Source organism: Centropristis striata, chromosome 17, assembly GCF_030273125.1.
Source record: "Centropristis striata isolate RG_2023a ecotype Rhode Island chromosome 17, C.striata_1.0, whole genome shotgun sequence".
In the NCBI taxonomy this organism is placed as follows: domain Eukaryota; kingdom Metazoa; phylum Chordata; class Actinopteri; order Perciformes; family Serranidae; genus Centropristis; species Centropristis striata.
Window position 1 is genome coordinate 31,534,464 of NC_081533.1, and position 18,317 is coordinate 31,552,780.

The 18,317-nt window shown below is 39.6% G+C and overlaps 1 protein-coding gene across 1 annotated transcript; it reads right to left on the bottom strand.

Annotated features, from left to right (window-relative positions):
* Nucleotides 1-266: 266 nt before the first annotated feature.
* LOC131989280 (low affinity immunoglobulin gamma Fc region receptor II-like) lies at nt 267-11,882 on the bottom strand. The gene is made up of 9 exons (XM_059354471.1): nt 11,795-11,882; nt 11,521-11,556; nt 10,401-10,664; nt 10,079-10,321; nt 9,134-9,322; nt 8,794-8,862; nt 7,700-7,798; nt 937-1,026; nt 267-475 (listed from the first exon to the last, which is right to left on the bottom strand). Exons 1-9 carry the CDS (start codon nt 11,823-11,825, stop codon nt 408-410), a joined length of 1,089 nt encoding a protein of 362 aa, XP_059210454.1. The 5' UTR covers nt 11,826-11,882; the 3' UTR covers nt 267-407.
* Between the last annotated feature and the right edge of the window lie 6,435 nt (nt 11,883-18,317).

Below are 18,317 nucleotides of genomic sequence, written 5' to 3' on the forward strand. Positions count from 1 at the left end.
CACGGTCCTTGAACAGATCATATCTGACAAAAGTGACCAAAATGTTAAAATGTTGCTATTTGTGTCAGAATCTCTTTATTCTGCCTGTGCAAAGCGTTTGCACTAACCAGATCCTGTTAAAAACATTAAATTCTGCTCCTCAGATAATTCAATACAGTTAAAAAAATGTTTTCCAACATTCATGACACTTGAGGTCACTCGGAAGACTTTTTTTTAAATAAATTCTATTTTGTTGAAGTTAAAAAATAATAATATATCAAAGAAATTAAACTTTTTTTCTGATTTCTGTCATTCTAACTGTGTTATTCTGCACAAAGACATGTTTGAGTTGTTCTGATTCCACAGAGCTGCAGGACTTATAGATTTATATATATTTAATATAAAACAAATAAAGCGTGTTGTTGGGTTCAGTGGTGAGCAGCTGTGCAGGTGGACGTCAGCGAGGAGTAGACCACCTCCGGCTCCTCTGGAAACCCTGAACACAAACACAGAAATGTAAAGATCAGTGACCTCCAGCAGAAGAAAAGAGCCAGTTTCCCTGTTCGGAGCACATATAACATCATTTAATACATTGAAATATGTTTTAAGACCCCAGAATGAAGAGCTGTGATCAGGATGATTGAAGGTGTTTATCACTGCTCCCCTGAGGAGGGTGGTGTGACACATGCTATCAAAAGCTGCACTCAGGTCGAGTCAAATTAAAATGCTGCTTATGTAAATTCATCAATAATAATAAGACAATAATATATTCAGAATATATAAAACAGTCTGAGTGGGTCCATTCTGCATTAAGAGTACTTTTACTTTTACTTTTGTACTTTTACTTCAGTAAGTTTTGACTGCAGGACTTTTTCTGCAGTGGAGAAGTTTCACAGTGTGGTATTAGTACTTTTACTGCAGTAAAGGATCTGAATATTCTTCCAGGGCTGACTGTACCTCTGGTCCTGTTGGGTCTGATGACTATCTGTCCGTAACTGACTTCTTCTGTTCTTCTCACCGCTGAATAAACTGCAGCCGGTTCACTCTCTGAGAAATCAGATGCACAGGACCAACATTACCACAGGTGCTACAGCTGGTAGGTGCTGTGCAGTTTATTTACTGCAACATGTGAAGGAGAAGAGTGATGCTGTGGGATTATTAATGTGTTGCATGTGAACAAAGCAAGGCAGAATATCAGCAGAGGGCATTTCTCTAAAAACAGAAAACAGGAAACTGGACGGCCCCAGGGCTGATTAACATCTTTGGCCACAGGACACAAAACTGAGAAACACGTCACGTTCTGCTCGACACTGCAGAGAAACCTCACCAGCGTCAGACCGCAGTTCAGTGGAAACAACAGGAGGAAGTTTCTGCTGTGGTTTTAAAGTAAAGTCTAATGTGTTAAAGGTCAGTTTATATTCAGTCAGTTGTGGATTTCAGCTCAAACATTACTTTAAGGTTGAATGCACGTTTATATTCTTTGTTTTTTAAAATAACATCTTGTTTACTGCAATATATAAAATCAATATAAAACCGATAAGTCCTGCAGCTCTTTTCTAAGTGCCCACAAGTGTCCTGAATGTAGTAAAACCAGTTTTCTCCACAAATTGTACATATTTAAGTATTTCAAGTCATGTTTCTAGCCCCTCCTGTCCTCTCCTCTCTGCTCTGTGTAAACAGATATTCAGTCAAACTGAATAAAATGACAAAAAAGAAAATGACAAAAAAGATGAATAATTACCAAAAGACGACATAAAATTACCAAGAAAGACACAAAATTACCAAGAAAGACACAAAATTACCAAAAATAGTCACAAAATTACCAAAAAAGACACAAAATCCAAACAAAGAAGATGAAATTACCAAAAGAAGACACAACATGACAAAAAATACAAAAAAACGATGTAAATGACCAAAACCAGTTTTCTCCACATATTGTACATATTGAAGTTTTGTTCTGTTTCCAGTCTCTCCTGTCCTCTCCTCTCTGCTCTGTGTAAACAGCCTCTCCTGTCCTCTCCTCTCTGCTCTGTGTAAACAGCCTCTCCTGTCCTCTCCTCTCTGCTCTGTGTAAACAGTCTCTCCTGTCCTCTCCTCTCTGCTCTGTGTAAACAGCCTCTCCTGTCCTCTCCTCTCTGCTCTGTGTAAACAGCCTCTCCTGTCCTCTCCTCTCTGCTCTGTGTAAACAGATTTTCAGTGAATATTTGTCACGTGACCGTTGGTCTCAGCAGAATCAATCATGTTTTCACAGTGTCTCTGAGGAGCAGAATTTAATGTTTTTAACAGGATCTGGTTAGTGCAAACACTTTATTTTTGGACACGTTTTATGTCCCTGTTTGTTTAAATTCTTGTTAACGGATGTCACTCTCAATGACATCACATGCATCGTGTGTATTCTGTCTTTAATCACCTCATCTGACTCAGAACATCTTATAAAGGCAGGAATATTGTTAATTCAGAACCTGGTGCAGATATTTCTGGTTTTGATCCATGATGGAGACAGACAAAGCAGCTGTACCTCTCTTCCTGTTGGATTTGACGTCTTTGAAGACTATTTGTCCATAACTGACGTCCTCCTGTCCTCTGACAGCTGAGTAGACTGCAGCTGGTTCCCTCTCTGGGAAATAAAACACATGCATTTACATTCCTGCATGATATACAACAAGTATGCAGATTATTGAAGAAGGTGCTGCTGCACTTATTCTCTTGTAGGTTTAGAACGCTACGTAATGGAAAGCAGATCACTTATCGCTGCACATCACAGGCTGCAGCTTCACACAGAGGTGCAACATTTCCATTCTAACACTTTGCTGACCGCAGTATTAACACGCCAGCAAGTCACACATACAACACACTTATCGGGTGTATTTATTCTACTGTAGAATAATTGTGCAACGGGTCAACGATTATTTGTGATACATTGTCAATTGCAAAAATGTACAGTTTTCCTGCCGCTGTTACTTTTTAAAGTAATTAATCTGTAAATCTCAATGCAGATTTGGGGTGAAAATACAGAGAAAAGAGCGATTCTGCTGTTTTAGTTGAATGTTGAATCCAAACGAGTGCATCATTTAAATTCCATATATGGAAACACTTTGGCTTCCCTGTTAGCTACAACAACATGTCGGCCAACGCGTGTAAATACGTCACAGTGCCATGATGGCCAGATGCTGCGCTGCTGTAGAGTTCTCCACAGCAGACATCCTGATCTGTCTGATTAGAATATAAGTTCACCTTTGCTTTCTTTCTTTCTTTTTTTTTTACTGTATTTTAAAATGATGTAAATTGGATATTTTTGTATTTACTATCCATGTTTTATTACTCTTTAATTTTTTTTTAATAAACTTTAATTTTTAAACATTGGATGGGCATCTTTAGTCTAGTCGTAATTTCTTGAACCCAGAAATGTTGAGTACCCTAAAGTTTTATTGCAGAAATGTCATCTATAGGCCTAATGGATGGAATTTAACTTGGTTGCTAAAAGTTGCACTTTGGGCAATTTGCATAATTAGCATAATAAGACAATAAAATAAAGACACCACAGGTGAATAGGGTAAAAAATAATAATAATAGATATCACCATGAAACTTTCTCAGTTGATTACTTATGTTAAGAGGAGAAAAAAATGTATTGCATGTTTTTTGTATTTTAATGTTGACATATGCAAATGAGGCCATAACTCATTAAATATGCGCTCATTTGCATACAGACAAAATCGATTGATAAAGTCATACTCAAAACATTTTTTCCAAGAGTAAACATGTATACTTGGGGGTCTGAGTTGAGTCTGAGTTGGTGAAAACCTTTGTGGAACCTGGTCAAGAGGCAGTGTTGACCTATGGATGGACGGATTAAGAAATGAAGTGCCCCATGCAAAATAACTATATACAGCATGCACACACACATATGAACTATATACAAGAACTATATACTATATGCAAAATAACTTTATACAGCATGCGCACACACACGCAAACCCACAAGAACTGTATACAAGAACTAGATACTACATGCAAAATAACTATATAACAGCATGCACACATACACAAATGCACAATAACTATATACAAGAATTATATGCAACATGCAAAATAACTATATATAGCATGCACACACACACACACAAGAACTACATACAAGAACTATATACAATATGCAAAATAACTATATCCAGCATGCACACGTACACAAATGCACAATAACTATATACAAGAATTATATACTACATGCAAAATAACTATATACAGCATGCACATACACACAAACCCACAAGAACTACATAGAGCAAAAGACAGAACTTTATACAGCATGCACACAGACACATACAATAACTATATGCAAGAACTGCAAACAGCATGCGCACACGCATACTGTAAAATAACTATATATAGTATGCAAATGCACACACATATATTTAACAACAACCACACAATCTCAGTCAATAGCCTTCACCATCTTCATCATTTCTTTCCTCATTCCCTTCAGTCTCATCATCTTCTTGCTCTTTATTTGTATGTATTGTGAATGGGTTTCAGTTTAGGAGGCTTTACTCCTAGGAAATACCATTCCTGGTCTCAATACAGTGCTTGGGGAATCTGATGCCACTCATAGTGACCTAAAAGATACTGGGACGGAGTTCTTTGTCGCACTGTATGGGCAGAAGAAGGCCAAGTGGATGAATATCCCTCACTACCTGATCTACAGTCGCAGCAAAAAGCCTCCTAAACTGAAAAAGTTTCCTCCAACTGATGCCAACCTGATGCTGCACATACTGCGTGCTCATCTTCAGGTCATGTTGTGGAAGGCTGCAGGTCAGAGAGCCTCCTGCAGAGGCCAGAGACATCACAAAGTTTGGGTGGGAGGTTGCTAATGAAGGGGCTGTCATGGCCGTTCTTGCCATCCAGGCAGTGGCTCCAGTAAATCTACCTGATGTCATCAGCTGTAGCTGCAGCACATTGAAGGCCTGCAGCAAAGGAAACTGCAGCTGCCATGCTGCAAGTCTCAGTTGCACTGACTACTGCAAGTGTGAAGGGCTGAGGTCCGCTGCTGCAACCCATTCACAATACATACAAATAAAGACCAAGAAGATGATGAGACTGAAGGGAATGAGGAAAGAAATGATGAAGATGGTGAAGGCTATTGACTGGGATTGTATGGTTGTTGTTAAATATATGTGTGTGTGCGTTTGCATACTATATATAGTTATTTTACAGTATGTGTGTGTGTGTGTGTGTGTGTGTGTGTGTGTCGGTGTGCATGCTGTATAAAGGTCTGTTTTTTGCTGTATATAGTTATTGTGCATTTGTGTATGTGTGCATGCTGTATATAGTTATTTTGCATGTAGTATATAGTTCTTGTATATAGTTCATATGTGTGTGTGCATGCTGTATATAGTTATTTTGCATGGGGCACTTCATTTCTTAATCCGTCCGTCCATAGGTCAACACTGCCTCCTGACCAGGTTCCACAAAGGTTTTCACCAACTCAGACTCAACTCAGACCCCCAAGTATACATGTTTACTGTTGGAAAAAATATTTTGAGCATGACTTTATCAAACGATCTGATTTTGTCTGTATGCAAATGAGTGCATATTTGATGAGGTATGGCCTCATTTGCATATGTAAACATTAAAATACAAAAAAACATGCAATACATTTTTTTCTCCTCTTAACATAAGTAATCAACTGAGAAAGTTTCATGGTGATATCTATTATTATTATTTTTTACCCTATTCACCTGTGGTGTCTTTACTTTATTGTCTTATTATGCAAATTATGCAAATTGCAAAAAAAAAGTGCAACTTTTAGTAACCAAGTTAAATTCCATCCATTAGGCCTATAGATGACATTTCTGCAATAAAACTTTAGGGTACTCAACATTTCTGGGTTTACTATTGGGCCTATGGGGATTACGACTAGACTACTTGAGTTCAATTGAGTTTTGTTTGTTTAAATTCACCAAATAAACAGAAGCAAAGATGTGTAAAGCGTAAACTTTCGTACCAATTTTTCACAAAGGATTAGTAAATTATTGCATTCTGTGTTAGACAATGTCACAATTACTTTGTAATCAGTTGTACAGTATGTTGTTATTGTTATTGTTGTTGTTAAACTGTCATGTACAAAAACACAGAGCAGACGATTTAACTCGCTGCATAACCAAAGATTCTGGTTCTGAACCTGGTGCAGATATTTCTGGTTTTGATCCACGATGGAGACAGACAAAGCAGCTGTACCTCTCTTCCTGTTGGATTTGACGTCTTTGAAGACTATTTGTCCATAACTGACGTCCTCCTGTCCTCTGACAGCTGAGTAGACTGCAGCTGGTTCCCTCTCTGGGAAATAAAACACATGCATTTACATTCCTGCATGATATACAACAAGTATGCAGATTATTGAAGAACGCTACGTAATGGAAAGCAGATCACTTATCGCTGCACATCACAGGCTGCAGCTTCACACAGAGGTGCAACATTTCCATTCTAACACTTTGCTGACCGCAGTATTAACACGCCAACAAGTCACACATACAACACACTTATCGGGTGTATTTATTCTGCTGTAGAATAATTGTGCAACGGGTCAACGATTATTTGTGATACATTGTCAATTGCAAAAATGTACAGTTTTCCTGCCGCTGTTACTTTTTAAAGTAATTAATCTGCAAATCTCGATGCAGATTTGGGGTGAAAATACAGAGAAAAGAGCGATTCTGCTGTTTTAGTTGTCTGTTGAATCGAGACGAGTGGAGGAGGAGATTTGTTGAAGCCTCCGGCATCATTTAAATTCCATATATGGAAACACTTTGGCTTCCCTGTTAGCTACAACAACATGTCGGCCAACGCGTGTAAATACGTCACAGTGCCATGATGGCCAGATGCTGCCCTGCTGTAGAGTTCTCCACAGCAGACATCCTGATCTGTCTGATTAGAATATAAGTTCACCTTTGCTTTCTTTCTTTTTTACTGTATTTTAAAATGATGTAAATTGGATATTTTTGTATTTACTATCCATGTTTATTGCACTTTAATTATTTTTTTTATAAACTTTAATTTTTAAACATTGGATGGGCATCTTGAGTTCAGTTGACTTTTGTTTATTAAATTTGACCAAATAAACGGAAGCAAAGATGTGATCCAATCTGCGAGTTTTGTGACCCGTTGCACCCCTGCTGTAAACGAACAGGATCCTTAAAAATGAATCTCTTTCTTAAAAGTGAAGGACATGTGTTGCAGCTCAGTGAGTCATTTAGTCTCTCACTATGTTTCACTGAGGGCGGGGCTTTGCAAACACACACACAAGTAAGGTACAAGCTGTTGACTTGTTGCTCTGTTTCAAAGTTATTAGTGTGAAAATAAACATCACCAATAACCTCCTGCCGGGAAGTCCAGTAGTCATTCAGCTTATGTATTAGTGGTGACATGATTTCAACAGAAATAATAACATTTTTCAGCTTATTTTTGGTTAGTAACGTAAACTTTCGTACCAATTTTTCACAGAGGATTAGCAAATAATTTCATTCTGTGTTAGACAATTTCACAATTACTTTGTAATCAGGTGTACAGTATGTTATTGTTATTATTAAACTGTCATGTACAAAAACACAGAGCAGACGATAAAACTTGCAGAGCTCATGCTATAACCAAAGGTTGTGGTTCTGAACCTGGTGCAGATATTTCTGGTTTTGATCCACAGTGGAGACAAAAAAAAGCAGCTGTACCTCTCTTCCTGTTGGATTTGACGTCTTTGAAGACTATTTGTCCATAACTGACGTCCTCCTGTCCTCTGACAGCTGAGTAGACTGCAGCTGGTTCCCTCTCTGGGAAATAAAACACATGCATTTACATTCCTGCATGATATACAACAAGTATGCAGATTACCTGAGATCCTACTGCAGATACTACTGATATTCATCATTGTTGTTTTTCCACTGGCTTTGCACACACACACACACACACACACACACACACACAGATAGGCAGCAGAGGAACAGGTGCAGTCTGTTGACGTGTTGCTCTGTTTCAAAGTTATCAGGCTGAAAAGAAACTTGCTAAAACTCAACATTAACCTCCTGTCGTGATTCAGCTGCCAGCAGAAGAAAAGTCCAGTCGTCTCAAATCTTATTTATTAAGGGTGTCACAATTTTAAATTATGAATCAATAGAGACACAACACAGCTGTCTTTGTAGTTGTTTTGCATGTTTGTAGTTGTTGTGTCTTTGTAGTTCTGTGTATTTTTGTATTTTTGTGTTTTACATTTAATAATGTGACGGTCATCACACTTGCTGCTCTGTAGCTTTATAAAGAAGAAGAATTTGAACATGTATATAAGTGGTGAGGGCATAAAACCAACAATCTGTTGACGGATCAGGAGTTGATGGTCTGATGTTGGCATTCTGTGCTGGAAAAAATTTAAAGTTGTGATTGAAAATTGAATCGAATGGTGGTTTTGTATTTTTAGATTATTTTCTGTACTGAATATAGAGATGTGAATCATACTGTGTCTCTGTTAATAAGAGTGAGGTGCAGGTCTGTGTTCAGCTCAAGTGTTTTCATCAGAAAGAGGAAACTGGACGACCACAGAGCTGTTAGCTTCTGTTAACCACAAGGTGCAAAAACCACTTTGACATGCAAAGCAAATGCAATGCAAAAATAGACCATGCTACAGTGTGATTAACTTTATATAAAAAGCATCATGAAATCTCCTCATTTTATAAAAATGCTCTTTTTCTAAAATGTCCTCTAAAGGTCTAAAACTAACATCGGTCCTCACAATGATATAAAAATCCCTGAAAAGCAACAAATGCATCATTACCTCCGCTCCGTCTGATTGGCTGTTGATCGTCACTGTATGCGTCATCATGTCCAGCTTCCACCTCAGCAGCTGGAAATGTTGATTTTAATCACAAAAGATAAAGTTAGATTTGAACTTCATCTGCTGAAGATCATGTTATACAATCAAAAGCTCCAGAGTCCACTAAATGGACCTGAACAACATGACCTCATGGGAATCCTCATAAAAGTTTGTAATTTAATAAAGAAAATGTATTTATTTGAACACAGCACCTTGAAATGTTACTGGAAGTGTAAATATCACAGGGAAATGTATTTTATATGAACTTCAGCATAATTTGTCTTTAATTTTTTTGTCAAACCTTTATGTTTCCGTTTGATGAGTCGTCTTATGAGTAGAACCAGAAGAACCAGAAGAACCAGTAGAACCAGAACGCAGGAGGATGAAACAGCAGACCAAAGGACAAAAGAGTCCAGAGGGGTAGGATCAGAGGGAGGGGGGGCTGTAGAGGGAGAGGTGGATGTAGGAGCAGCTGTAGTTTGGACTTTCCCTAAAAAATTAACAATAAAAAATTAGAAAGCATAAATATAAGTAAGTGGATAATGTGTAATAAGAAATTTGATTAAACTTAGAAACTGAAGTTGCTCCTTTGTGGTTTGTTCCTCTTTTTGTATTTATTTTTTAGGTTTTCCAACAAACAACACATTCATTTCATGCTTAATAAAGTTAGATTGGTTTTTTATCATTTAACACCTCTTTTGCATCTCTTGGTGGAAGTTTTATGTATCATTATAGTTGTTTTGCATATCTTTGTGCTTTTTTGTGTATCTTTGTAGTAGTGTTGTGTATGGTTGTAGTAATTTTGTGTCTTTGTAGTTGTTCTATGTATTTTTATAGTTTTTTTGTGTGTTTTGTAGTCGTTTTGCGTGTCTTTGTATTTTGTGTTTCTTTGTTTTAGTTTTGTGTATCTTAGAAGATGTTTTGAGTACCTTTGTAATTGTTTCGTTGTTTGTGTACCTTTGTAGATGATTAGGTATCTTTCTAGTTCTTTTTAGTATATTCATAGTTGTTTTCTGTATCTATGTAGTTATTTTGTGTACCTTTTAAAATAGTTTTGTGTATCTAGGTAGTAGTTGCGTGTATCTTTGTAGCTGTTGTATGTATCTTTTGGGGTAGTTTTGTGTATCTTTGTGGTAGTTGTGCATATCTTTGCAGTAGTTTTATGTATATTTGTAGTAGTTTTGTGTATCTTTGTAGTAGTTTTGTTCATCTTTGTAGCAGTTGTGTGTATCTTTGCCCTCCTCACCTGTGACAGTGACCCAGCTGGGTTCAGACTCTCCAACACTGCTGATGTGACACTTGTAGAGACCTTCATCAGACCTGGAAACATGGCGGATGGTCATGTGACCTTCAGGCTCAGTCCTGATGAAGGAGCCATCTTTATAGAAATCAGCTGTGAGGTTGGAGGACGTCTTTGTTTTACAGCGCAGAGTGACATCATGTCCCTCCATCACAGGGAGGACAGGACTCTGCAGGATCACTGGATCACCTGAACACAGAGACAAACTGCAGCATTTCATCTGTTTACACACAGCTTCATCAACACTGAGTCCACAGTCTGATCTTACCAGTGACAGTGATGTTGATGGTGTTACTGGTTGCTCCCTCTCTGGACTCACACCAGTAAACTCCACTGTCCCATGTTTTAATGAAGCCGATGTTACAGGATGAACCAGCTGATTGTCCCCACTCAGCTCCACACTGAGTCCTGGTTTCTGTGGTTGTGTTCCTCCTCAGAGTCCATCCAGCAGAGCTGTCGTCCTCCTCACAGCTCAGAGAGACAGACTGTCCTTTAAACATCTGAGAGCTGCTGGGACTCACAGTCAGAGAGGCTGCAGGGAGGAGACAGAAAGATTCATCATATTCTTTCTTCTTTCTGTCAGTGTTCACTGCTGAGCCTCGACTGTATTCCAGTGAGATGACAGAAACTTTTTTCAAACTGTTTTCAAATTTAACCCTGAAAGTGGCACCTTAATCACACAAGAGTTCCTGCAGAATCAGCCAATACATCTGTCCATTTTGAGCCTTTTTTTCAAAGCAAAGTCGGGTTGGATTACCTGGTTTTCAAGATAACCAAAGCAGGATAACCCCAATACACAGAAAAATGTCAGCTATCAGCTCTGGGAAGAACAACTGGTATTGAGAAAGTAAGAAAGTCCACAGTCCAAAAACATGCAACTTATGCTTACTTACTTACTTGACTGTAAAATGCCTGTAAGTGTGTATGAGAGTGTGGTTGTCTGTCTCTATGTGTCAGCCCTGTGATAGTCTGGAGATCTGTCCAGGGTGTATCCGCCTCTCACCCAATGTCAGCTGGGATCGGCTCCAGCGACCCGAGTGTGGATAAATCCTTAAGGACGATGGATTAATCTTTTTTGTTTTCTTCCAGATGTGGTCCAGCTGTTCAGATTACCTCTGAACAGCTGGACCCTGGGAGCTGGCTACATGTGTCTAATTTGTAAATATTTGATTCATTGATGTATCAATTTATATTTTTGCTCCATAATCCTCCTGCTACTATAGCAACTAGCTCCTTACCTGTCCTCCAGTATTAAATGTATGTATGTAAAACCTAGTTTTTCCATCATACCATGAGGCCTTGTTCAAATTTTTATGCTGTCTGTTTTATTGTTTTTATAAACTCCTCAAATACTGTCCGAAACACTAAACTATCATTTCTTCACTAACCTTGGTTTGTTGTGCAGATCAGCAACGAGATGAGAACTGAAAAGAAATAAAACTCTGCTTACTGTAAGGTTTCACATGCTACAAGACGTCAAAACAGAAAAAAGCTCTGGTCATCGTGCACAGGAAAACAGTGCATTGATATTAAATTATCATAAATATTTAAAGACACATACAAGGTTTTTAAGATCCCAGGAGTCCCTAACAAAAAAACATTAATGATCTCCTGTCTGAGCTCGTCTGAATACATTTGCTGTTAAAATAGACCCGTACTCACCCAGCAGACACAGTGAAGATGCTTCCCCCATGTTTTAACTTGGTCATCTGAGATCAGCACATGAGCGTTTACAAGTGACACCAACTAAAGCCCACCTCCTTCCTCTTTGTGTATAAATGTGGTGGTTCTTTCTGCAGAGCAGTTAGCAGGAAATATGTGGTTTTTGTATTTGTATGTTTAATAAATTAACACAACAAGGTGAATAATACGTCATCAGTATTCTCTGACGCTGTAGTTCATGTGCAGAGGCTCAAGTGGAACAGAGATTCTGTCTGACTTTGGGATTACACACAGTTTAATTTCAACTGATCTGATTTCATTTAATTGATTTGTGTATGGGGAGGTGCATAATGACAACATGAATAGGACTAACCCTTTAATGATGTCTGCTTTTTGCTTGTCTTTGTCGTTCTGTAGTGGTTTTGCATCTTTGAAGTCTTGGGTATCTTTGTAGTTGTTCTATGAATCTTTATGGTTGTTTAGTTGTTTGCATATCTTTGTAGTGGTTTAGCGTATCTTTGCCCTCATCACCTGTGACAATGACCCAGCTGGGTGCAGACTCTCCAACACTGCTGATGTCGTGTGTCTTGGGCTGGTGCAGAGCCCATAAGGTGTCCCTTAATCTTCCCCTCGTCCGTCCAGTCTGTGAAACACTTTCTGTCCCGATGCGTTTCCCATCATTAGAGATCTGCTGCACCTGTAGAGCTCATCAGGCTTTAAGCCTCACCAGCCCAGCACTAGAGGCCAGATTGTCTTTGTACCATGCAGAACTTTCCAGCGATCTTCATCGGCTTGATTTCCTGGTTCCGATCTCGTCTGTTCCTGACTCCGTCTCCTTGTCTCTGACCTGGTAAACATGCCTTCTGTCCCCGACTCTGATTCCAGCCTGTGTGTTTCCAGGATTTTCGCCGATCCCGTGCTGGTGTCTGCTGCTCCGGCTTCTCTGAGGAGGGTTACTCGCCGGCCGTCTCTGGAGTTTCCTGAGGAGCTCAGTGTTCGACCGGGTTACTCTGCTGGCTCGTTTCTGAGCTGTGGACAGTCACTACTGAGCCTGCTCAGGATTTTCGTATTTTTGCTTCATTAAGAGACTCTAGTTGCAAGACGGTGTTCCGATTGGCGGCTGGCAGAACCGGACTGTGAATGGACAGGAGATGGCAGAAGGAAGTGACGGATCAGGAAGTGAGCTTGAGATGGAGTATGGTGGCGGGAGGGACGAAGGCTGGAATGTTGTGAAAGGGGGGAAAGCTAAGCGTAAACGCAACGAAAGGGAACAGAAAGGAAGGACTTCAGTGTCAGAAGAGACAGATAGTGAACAAGCGAAAAAAGGTGAGGAGGAGCACAAAATAATAATTACACTGGAACAAGAAGGTGCGTCATTTGGGGAGTGGAACCCTGTTCGCATCACTAAAGCCATAGATAAACAAGTGGGAGAAGTGAAAAGTGCGAAAGTTTTGCGCAGTGGAGCATTGCTGGTTTTCTGTAGAGATAGTGCGCAGTTGGGGAGAGCGATCAGGCTGAACAAAATTGAGGGGAAAAAAGTACTAGCAACGCTAGCTAAGAGTGGAGGTGGTCTCGCTCGAGGAGTGATCTTTGGGATTCCGGTGAGTGTATCTACTGATCAGATAAAAGAGAATATAAAGGGAGCGAAAGTGAGAGAAGCAAGGCGACTGAAAACAACTCGTGAAGGTCAAAAATGTGATAGTTTATCTGTAATGCTTACTTTTGACGAGGAACGACTCCCTGATAAAGTGTATATAGGATACATGAGTTATGATGTGAGGCTATATGTGCCTCCGCCATTGAGGTGTTATAAATGCCAGAAGTATGGGCACGTTGCGGCAGTGTGTAGGGGGAAGCAAAGGTGTGGGAGATGTGCTGGGGAGCATGAGTACGGGAAATGTGAAAATGGAGCCAAACTCAAGTGCTGTAATTGCGGAGGGGAGCATTCTTCAGCGTACAGGGGATGTGAAGTGAGTAAGAAAGCAGCTGAAGTGCAGCGAATGAAAACTTCACATGGGATCACATATGCAGAAGCGGCTAGAAGGGTGGGGGAACAGCCAGCTGAGAATAATGTCAGGATGACAGATAAGCATGAAGTAAGAGCATGTGAAGGATGCAAAAAAGTTAAGGAAGATACTCTGATTGTGGGGAAGAGAGAATTTATACTGTTCATGGTTGATGTTGTTAACTGTACTGCGCAAACAGACAAAAAAACGGAAAAAATCAAAATAATAGTGAGAGCAGCAGAGAAATATTTGGGAGTGGATGCTATTGGGTGGGAGGAAGTGGAGGACATGTTGAAAGGAGGATCACACAGTTCACAGATACCGTCACAGCAACTATCATCATGGGGTGGTGGGTCATCATGGTCCTAAGTATATTACAATGGAATGCAAGAAGCCTTATAGCTAATGGGCAGGAGTTTAAGAAGTTTATCTCTGGGATGCAGGATAAGCCCAGTGTAATCTGTGTCCAAGAAACGTGGATGAGAGTGCAGTGGGATTTTATAATACACGGGTACACAGCGGTAAGAAACGATAGGGAGACTGGAGCAGGTGGTGGGGTAGCAACCTTTGTCAAGGATGGGATAGGGTTCAATACTGTTCAATTAGGAAGGGATCATGAATCTATAACAATAAAAATTTGGACAGGAAAATATGAATTAATGATTATTAATTACTATAATCCATGTAACAAACTGAGTATGGATATACTGAATAGGGTACTGGGGGATGTGCAGGGGAAACTAGTGTGGTGTGGGGACTTTAATGCACACAGCACGTTATGGGGGAGTGAGAAAACAGATGTGAATGGATCAATAGTGGAAGAATTAATAGAAGACAAAGGGTTAGTATGCATGAATGATGGAAGGGGCACAAGGTATGATTGTGCACGGAATAAGGAGAGTGCGATTGATTTAACCTTAATGTCAAATGAGATGGCAGGTATCACAGACTGGGAAGTGCTAGATGAAACGTTAATGGGCAGCGATCACTATCCAGTCATTAGTAAGGTTGGAGTAGAAATACAACATGAAGCAGAGACGAGGGTGCCAAGATGGAAAATAGACAAAGCAAAGTGGGACATTTTTCAGGTGATGAGTAGAAATAGTTTTGAGAAATTACATGGAGGGGAATGGACAGATGTAGATGAGTGGAATAAGAAAGTAGTCACAGCTATAATACAGTCGGCTAATGAGGCAATCCCAAGAGTTTCAGGGGGCAGAAGTGTGAAGAGTGTACCATGGTGGGATGATAACTGCAGAATGGCAATAAAAACACGGAATAGGGCTTTCAGGTTATTAAAGAAACATCATACAATGGAATCATTGATTCAGTATAGAAAAGCACAGGCAGTGGTGAGAAGGACGATCAGAGCAGCTAAGAGGGCATGTTGGAGGAAGTACTGTAGTGGGATAGGGCAGGATGTACAGATGGCAGATGTTTGGGGAATGATCAAAAAAATGAGTGGGATAAGAAGAAACATAACAATTCCAATGCTGAGGAAAGATAACAGAACAGCAACTAGTAGTCTAGAAAAGGCAGTGTTACTGGCTGAAACGTTGATTAAAGTCCATAGCTCAGAAAATATTTCAACAGAAGCGATGCAGCAAAGACAGAATATGTTAGAGCAAAATACTTGGGTTAGCAACAAAAAACATGCAAGAGGGGATAACCTAGATCAGCATTTCAATATGTATGAGTTAAGGAGAGCCATTTCTAGTACTCGACAGTCATCACCAGGAAAAGATGAAGTTTGTTATTGTATGTTAGATCATATGGACAATAGGTCACTGGAAGTGGTATTGAAGTTATTTAACAAAGTTTGGGATTCAGGGGAGGTTCCGCAAGCATGGAAACACTCAGTAATAATACCAATATTAAAACCCGGTAAAGTAGCAGCAGATCCATCAAATTATAGACCAATTGCTCTAACATCACAATTAGGAAAGACTATGGAGAAGATGGTAACAGAAAGGTTAATGCATTTTTTAGAGAGTAGAGATCTTTTTTCACCATATCAAAGTGGATTTCGTAAAGGAAGAAACACCATGGATTCAGTACTGAAGTTAGAATCAGATATTAGGAAAGCACAGACAAACAAAGAAATAGTGGTTGCTGTATTTTTTGATATTGAAAAGGCATATGATATGTTATGGAAAGAAGGGCTGTTAGTCAAATTAGATAAGTTGGGAGTGGGGGGGAAGTTATATAACTGGGTGTTGGGCTTCATATTTGGAAGAACAATAGAGGTGAGAGTAGGGAAGGAATACTCGCCAGTATATAAAGTTGAAAACGGAACTCCACAAGGGAGTGTGTGTAGTCCTGTATTGTTTAATTGCATGATAAATGATATATTTGAGGAGGTGGGAGGTGGAATAAATAAGGCATTGTTTGCTGATGATGGGGCTTTATGGGTGAGGGGGAGAAACCAGGAGTATTTGCAGAGAAAACTGCAGGCAGCAGTTGATAAAGTGGAGAAGTGGGCAAGTAGATGGAGGTTTAAACTATCAGTTGCAAAAACTCAGGTGATATGCTTTGCTAAGAGACACAAGGAGATATCAATAAAATTATATGGACAAACACTAGAACAAGTCAGAGTGATTCGTTTTTTGGGTGTACTTTTTGATGAAAAACTTACCTGGAAGCATCACATTGAAAAAGTGAGAGATACATGTAAAAATGTTAATAACCTTATGAGGTGTTTGGCAGGACGAGATTGGGGTGCGAATAGGAAATCTCTAGTAAATATATATCAATCTATGATGAGATCAAGGATAGATTATGGCAGTGTGGCTTATATGTCAGCGGCAGAAAGCCATCTGAAGAAACTGGATGTAGAGCAGGCTAAAGGGTTGAGGATATGTAGCGGGGCTTTTAAGACCTCCCCAGTAGCAGCTCTACAAGTCGAGATGGTTGAAGAACCTCTACGCATAAGAAGGGTGAAGCTTATGCTGGCATATTGGGTATATCTACAGGGGCACAAAAATTCACATCCAGCAAAAGCAATATTAGATGAGTGTTCAGAACACAGTAAGACAAACTTTAGGAACCTGGGCTGGGTGGGAAATGCAAAGGCTGAAAACATTGGTTTGTGTAATATACAGTATATATCGAGTGTTCCTTTATCAGTAATACCTCCTTGGTTATTTCAGGAGCCGTTGGTGGATTTTGGCATTCAGACCAAACTCAAGAAGAAATCAGGACAAAATGGTACAGGTGAAATTGTGCAAAAATATATTGAACAGAAATATGTAGACAGATTAATAATATTCACAGATGGGTCAAAAGACCCAAAAACTGGACGCACAGGGGCAGCTGTTTTCATCCCAAAGCATAGACTGGCAATTAAGGAGAGAGCCACAGATCATGCCTCAGTTTATACAGTTGAACTCTTGGCAATTATACTGGCACTAAGGTGGTTAAAGGGTAACAGTAAAGTAAATGTATTAATAGCATCGGATAGTTGTGCAGCTTTAACAAGTATCAAAACAATGAAGTCATGTAGGCAGGACATAATTATGGAAATACATCAGCTGCTGCATGAACTTCATAGTAGAGGGGAGACAGTTTGTTTTGTCTGGGTCCCAGCTCATGCAGGGGTTGAGGGCAATGAGGAGGTAGACAAACTTGCAAAACAGGCAGTAAGGTCTCAAAAAATAAATAACAACATCCCGCTCGGAAGAGATGAAGGGAAATCAATCATAAAAACACAAATGCAAAAAGTATGGCAAGAGTACTGGGACAGAAATGAAACAGGTAGGCATTTCTATAACATACAGAAACAAGTGGGGGGAGGACGGGTGCTGAACAGGAGCAGGAAGGAAGAGGTGGTGTTCACCCGTCTGAGGCTGGGGCACACGGGACTCAATAGCACACTAAGTATAATAGGGAAACATCCCACAGGCAACTGTAGAAACTGTAATCAACCTGAAACAGTAGAGCATGTTATGATGGAGTGTAAGGAATATGAGAGGGAGAGGAGAGATTTAAAAGCATTCATGCAAAGGGAGAAAGTCAGTTTTACACTAGGAAATTTATTGCAAAGATCAGACAATTTCAGTAAACATGTACGGAAATATCTGAGGGAAACAGGGCTAATGGAGAGGATTTAGGTTTTTTTTTTTTTTTTTTTTTTTGTTCTTTTTGTTTTGTTTGTTGTTTTCTTTTATTTCCTGCTAAATCTAATGATCCACACTCCAATCCGGTAGGTGGCGGCAATGCACCTATAAGTTGGATGCCAGCCGCCAATTAAAATAAGAAGAAGAAGAAGAAGAAGACGGTGTTCCTGCTAATTGTTTCCTGTGTTACCTGCTGTGTGTGGATAAATAAAAGAGACCTTGCTTTCAATTACGGCTGTGCTGCATTTGTATCTTGCCTGATTCAAGATGTCGTGTGTGTGCGTGTGTCGCTGAACAAAGGCATAATAGCTTTGTGAGTTATTAAACGACCGCATGGCTTCCAGACATAGAAGCATAACAGGAATTTTGAGGAGAGAGGGAGGTCTTTGTTCTGTCTTGTCA

What these genes read in the sequence shown, in the direction of transcription:
- LOC131989280 (XM_059354471.1), bottom strand. Translation starts at nt 11,825, where the DNA reads ATGGGGGAAGCATCTTCACTGTGTCTGCTGG. An exon ending in ATCTTCACTGTGTCTGCTGG is followed by an intron (nt 11,557 to 11,794) that starts GTGAGTACGGGT and finishes ATTTCTTTTCAG; the next exon opens with TTCTCATCTCGTTGCTGATC. An exon ending in CATCAAACGGAAACATAAAG is followed by an intron (nt 8,863 to 9,133) that starts GTTTGACAAAAA and finishes CAACATTTCCAG; the next exon opens with CTGCTGAGGTGGAAGCTGGA.